At 45.2% G+C, this 6000-nt stretch overlaps 1 protein-coding gene across 1 annotated transcript in view; it reads left to right on the top strand.

The window, feature by feature from the left end:
- Positions 1-998: 998 nt before the first annotated feature.
- EEFSEC (eukaryotic elongation factor, selenocysteine-tRNA specific) overlaps positions 999-6000 on the top strand; it is a 133039-nt gene continuing 128037 nt past the window's right edge. Inside the window, exon 1 of the mRNA XM_039558983.1 lies at positions 999-1300. Within this exon, the coding sequence (XP_039414917.1) occupies positions 1030-1300 (271 nt within the window). The 5' untranslated portion in view covers positions 999-1029. The remainder of the gene's footprint in view (positions 1301-6000) is intronic.

Below are 6000 nucleotides of genomic sequence, written 5' to 3'. Positions count from 1 at the left end.
ACTGCTCTCAAAGAAGAAAAAGGTAGAATATAGGACAAGTCTAGTCTACTTTGACACCTGTGGGAAGTCCATGACACGGTCCTGGTTTCTTCATTTATGAAGAGCTGTTATCATTTGAAGAGGTACTTTGGGCTCCTTAGTCTCTACTGAAATGCCGAGCACAGGTGTTAAGCTTTATCCTGTAGTGCATTTGGCCCCTGGGCTCCCTGGGTTATCAGTAAAGTCAGGCGACTTAAATCAGTGAAGTGATCCTGTCCTCTGAAATGCCCTCAGGCTTCTCCAATGTTCCTCTACCTGTTGTTGTCTGTTTTGGTGGTGGTAGCAGTGGTTTCCAGGAGAGCTGTTCATCACTGTTAATAATCTTGGATTCTTAATCCACTAAGGATATGATTTTTAAAGCAGCATCTTACCTAACTTAAATATGCTTTTACAGGAAAATGAATTATGTAAGCCTAGAATTTATTAAGTCTACGGGGAGTAAATGACCTTCTTTTTCACGTGGGTTTGCAAATGTCCATGCGCCTTTGAAATCAAACCTGGTCACACCGGGGTGTGCTTGGGGGCAGAATGGAGGGGGTGATGTGACAGTGAGTGGGTTTAAGCAGCCCTGCAATGTCTAATTAGCGTGGGCGAGATGAGAGCAAAGGTGCGGATGCTCAGGGGAATTACAGTGCCCCCTTCCCAGGGCTGCTGGCTCCCAGCTCTCCCTCAGGCCGGGCACACACCGGGGAGAGGGCCCAGCTGTTGGGCATGTGGCCTTCAAAGTAACCTGCTGAAATTGCCTCTCCTTATAGGGGCTGCCTGGCAGGGGCAGAGCGGTGAGCTGGGGCGTTTGGCGGGCCAGTGGTTCTCATCCCCGGCCGCGGAGAGCACGACCCGCGCAGCACCGAGCAGCCCAGCGCGGCTCTGCCCTGCCCCGGCCCTGCCGGTTACCGTGCGCGCGGGCCCCCGGCGGGCGGAACGGCGGCGGCGGGGCCCGCGTTGCCGCAGGGGCGCTGTGGGGACGGACCGGGCGGGCGCAGCGCCGCCATGGCCGCCCGCGTCCTGAACGTGAACGTCGGAGTGCTAGGCCACATCGACAGCGGGAAGACGGCGCTGGCGCGGGCGCTCAGCACCACCGGCTCCACCGCCGCCTTCGACCGGGCGCCGCAGAGCCGCGCGCGGGGCATCACGCTGGACTTGGGCTTCTCCTGCCTGCGCACCGCGCTGCCGCCGCAGCTGGGCCCGGGGCCCGGCGAGCTGCAGTTCACGCTGGTCGACTGTCCGGGACACGCCTCCCTCATCCGCACCATCATCGGCGGTAAGGGGGGCGCGGGGGTGGCCGCCCGGCCCGCCCCGGTGGCTGTCGCGCCTCCCGGGGGGCCTCAGCCCTCGTTGGGGTCCGCGCCCCGCGGGGCTGCGCTCGCCCGTGTCCGTGGTGGGAGCGGCGCCGCTGGGAGCCGGGGTCTCCGGCTACGCCCAGCCGAGGGAACGGGGGGTGTCAGGTTTTTCATGGGCCTTATGACTTTGCTACACTTTATCGTAGTTACTCTTCAAGTAAAGAACCAGTGCTCATAGAAAAGCACTTTGTACATGTGAGTTCTTGGGGTGCTGGTTGGATGGTCAAGTGTGCTCAGGTTTCTTACGCTTTTTGAAAAAAAAGTTTTATTTATTTTGTATGGAGGCCCTATTAATGGCATTGAACGGCTCTATACATTTCTATTTTCTCACCTGTTAAAGCTGTCAGAGCTTATGTTGCCTGTAGTTGAGAGCTGTGATGTAGTTGCTGGACATGCTCGTGTTGTCTTGGAGGACCAGGGGGTTCTAACATGATAATTTTAGGCTTAGAAATAATTTCGTGGATTTTGGTAACTCTACATTTTAGTCTTCGTAGGTGGTACCGGAAGGTTAATCTGGTTTGCATTAGGACTCATTTTAAATTAGTTCACCTTGTTCTATCTCCATCTTCTATTTCTTCAAAAAAGTGTTAAGAGGTGGTTGGTGCTTGACTAAGGATGTGATGGAGTCACAGCTGCACAAGTTTAAAGTAGTCACAGGTTGATGCAACTGCAGGGATCAGCCTGCAAGGTCCGTTCCTCTGCGTTTCCTCTGCCAGTGTCTCTTTAGTGACAACTTGGTGGTAGTTTTGTAGGACAGTGTTTCTTCTTGGCTAGACTGAGGTTTAGGCTGAGTTACTTTTCATGATATATGAATTTAACCCCCTTTTGAACAGTTGTGTTATTTGTAAGTTTCGTTAGCGGTAACTGCGTGTTATTGTTTGTGCTTCTTGTGGGTAGGATAATAAATATTTACTTATCTGTCAGTTTCACCAGCAGTAAAGTGCTCTGTATCATCAACTTGTGCTTCACAGCTGCAAAGGGAGGAGTGGCTGTGTGATTAATTCCAGAAAGTTGCGGTCTTGTAGTCATCTTTTGTACTTGACAATCCCTTATCATTTGTCAGTAATTGTAAGCACCTATTATCCTCTAAAGAGCAAAGTTTACTTTGGCAAATGTTTCTTGGATGTACTGAAGAGTCACTTGTAGTCAGACATTCCTTTTTGCCAGAAGCAACTAATCTCAGTGGTGTAAACTTCCTCATGAAGGGGACATGGGAAAACTTAGAAATCAGCTTTAACCAGTTTTTCAATAACTTTAACACTTATTTGGGGTCGTTGTTTGATACACAGACTTCTTATTGCTTACTGTTATTTTTATGAAGATCTTCAAAGTATTTAGTCACAGCTGTCCACATCAGCTGAATAAGTTATTCAGATTTGGTTATTGATGGGCTGTGCAGGGAGAATGAAGGCATGGACTGGATTAGATGACATGATAGAGTTTTCTTCCCAGCAAAAATAATTCTTTACAGGTGGTAATTCAGACACATAAGCGCATCAAACTCGCTTAGTTCCAGTTGTACAAGGTTATGTTTCTTACTGAAAACAGTTGATTAGTGTGACTTACTGCAATTCTGTGTGTTAAGAAAGGGTTGTAGAGAAAATGCAGTATTGTGTTAATAGTTTAAAGAATTAGGAACTTCAGTTTTCTGCTTGATAACATAGATGTATCTTGATAGTGGATGCTTTTTTTTTTTTTTTACTACCAGGTTGGAAAGGTGAAACCTTGATGATAAAACCTGATCTGTGCCTGTGGGACTCTTTAGGTGCTTACAGATTTGGTGTGGTTTGGTGAAACTCAAACTGAAGTGTAGCATGTCTTGTGTAACAGGATGCATTCTTTGGTGTTCATGTGTGTTTCAATAATGCCAACTTTTTCACCACTTCAGGAATGGAAAGTGAGCCCTCCCAGATAATGATACTTGAAAAATTTAGGTTATTTTCATCTACTTCCTTGTCACTAAGCGTTAAGGGTTCACCATTCCAAACATTTTCTCTGCAACCAGGAATGCCACTACTCTTTTGTTCTTGATGGAATCTGTGATTTCCCTGTTACTGCACGTTTTCTCTATGTATGGTTTCTAAATAAGACATAAGTGCAAAGTGCTTTATCCTCCTGTGTTTATTCTGCACCTCGTATTTCCCATACCTCTTTAAATTATCGCTGTTCTGAATTCAAATTCTGAGGGTAGCTACAGGTGGAAGTTAATCTGCAGAAAAACTGGAGGTAGGGTGCCTGTGGGCAAGGGAGCTGGATGTGAGGATTTGGAAGGTGGAATGACAACAGATGAGAGGGCTGCTTCAAACCTCTGTGTAAGTCAGGTGCATGCAGGGTTTGCAGGAGAAGCTACAGCTGTGAAAATGTTATTTTTTGAAGCTCTTTTTTCACTGAAGGTGGGATAAACTAGTTGTCTTCCCCTTGGGTGATCCCGTCTCATGGAAACACTGTCTGCTGTGGCCGGGTAGCACCAGCATTGTTCACTCAGGTCTCCCATGAGGTGAGGAGCTCAAGGGTTTCCTTCTGAGGTGTCACTTTTTGGCTCTTCTCTTCCCGAGTGCCATTTTCACCAGTGGTGTCCCAAGTTATCTCTCTTGTGTAACTGTCATCTTTTCTGTGCTCCCAGAGTGCTCTAAGGGTTAATTCCTTTGCTGTACATGGCTCATAAATCTGCTCACAGATTAAATGTTACTATTTACCACTCTAACATATTTCTGTATGTAGCTAATTCCTGAAGTGGATTTTTTTCATGTCAGAATCTAGTATTACATTTTTGTCATGCTATGCCAGGTAGTGCTTGACCTTGTGAATACTTCTCAGAGTCACTCACAAGATGCTTGTTCAGACACAATACCTTAGGATTAAATGAATGCAGAATATTTGAGCAGTAACCAAATGGAATGAAAAATGGAAGTTGTATTTCATTCTGTGTGGCTACATTTTTCTTGTGAAGCTTGTCCTTGAAAACAAAACATATCAAATGTTAAATCAAAAGTGTTTTGTTTTGGGTTGGTTTTTTTTCTTTACCTGCATGCTGGGAATTGGAAATGTTGCAGACAGTTTCACCCAAGATATTTTGTTTAAGTTTTAACTGGAAGGTTATAGTCAAGGTTGGAATGGAATAAATAATAGTCACTTGGTGCACTACATCATGCCTTTCACTTGTGTTTAAACCCTACTGGTTTATATTCTTTTAAGGCTCTTGTGTGTCTGTGGCAGGAAGGCATTAATTTAGTGGGTAGCTGTATGGCTTGGACTGTGCTATGTATTTCTTTTTGTCTTACTCTTTCAAACAATAAGAACAGAACTCTTTAATGTAAAATAAAATTTCAGACTTTTCCTGTGCTTTAGCAGGATCTTGTCTCAAGCAATGCAACAAACCCAGTATTTACAGGCATTTGTGTCTGACTTGCTATGGAGAGCAAGCAAGCCTGGGTGACTGAACCTTAAGGGCCAATTCTTAGCTTGTCCCGAGCAGTAAGAAGCACCCACGTCAGCCTTACACTTGGTTTGTGCACTGAAGGAATGACTGCAAGACGCAGGACTGATACTTTTGTCATTCCTGCATTCTTCTGTTGCTGTAGAGATTTAGGGTGGTATTTTTGGTAAAATTTCACACTGAGATGGGGTAGTTTCTGTCACAGCATTATGGGGTTTTTTAAGCTTCTCTTCTTTTGTTAATGTTCAGATCCTGATCTTCCACAAAGCTGATGTTAAGGTCATTGAAATAAAATAAGAGTTGCTTATACGTTTGTTTGTCACAGACCTGTGCACCCAGTAGGGTCTGGAATAGTTTCTCAAATGAGTTCAGCAGGAAGGGATGCCTGCTGAGAGGTTAGACAAGTTAATCTGCCAGAAGAAATTCAATCCCCATATTTCATTTTAAGACCACTTTGCGTAGCAAAGTAGTTTAAGCAGTAGCAGATTTTTTCCTTGCTGATGGTTAATTTCATGCCCTACAAAGGGTCAGCACACTAATACAGGAGAACATGATTACCTCATCCCAGCTTCCCCCACACAGGCAGCCAAGGGATACTGAGTGTTTGCTTTAGGTGAGCTGTTTTCAGCTGCCCTTTATCTGTTTGATTTCAAGATGGGTCCTCAAAAGAACTTCTAAATCAGAAAATTGTCCCTTTTTTCCCCCCCCCCTTATGAAGTTCAAAGGACAGTGTATCCTTATAGGGTTTTAATTGGAAAGCTACTGCTTGACCCTGGTTGTCTAAACCTGGGCTGGGGGGAACTCTGACAAACTTGTAGTTTTGTAATCCTTATGCCTGTCTGAACCTTTGACCTTTTTACTTTATAACTAGAGCTTCATTGTCACCATTTGTCCCTGCAGTTCCTTTCAAAGAAAACTGCCTTGCAAGTGTCTGTTTCCACTTTGCTGCTGTGTTCGGCTAAGGAAGGGTATTAATTCATACCTGATACATTGGAGGGGCCAAGACTTTTAAACTTGCACTAGAGCTTGGGGAGGGGGAAATGAGCATAGCAAAAGCATGTCTTGCTGATGCAAATGAGTACAATGAAAACAGGCTTGGGAGATCAAGGGAAATGTGGTCTTGCTACCAGCATTCAAATTCAGTCAGACGCAGATTATTTGTAAGATTAACATATCACAAAAAAC

This window comes from Corvus cornix, chromosome 12, assembly GCF_000738735.6.
Source record: "Corvus cornix cornix isolate S_Up_H32 chromosome 12, ASM73873v5, whole genome shotgun sequence".
Taxonomy (NCBI): Eukaryota; Metazoa; Chordata; class Aves; order Passeriformes; family Corvidae; genus Corvus; species Corvus cornix.
This window is presented reverse-complemented; position numbering and strand designations above follow the sequence as displayed.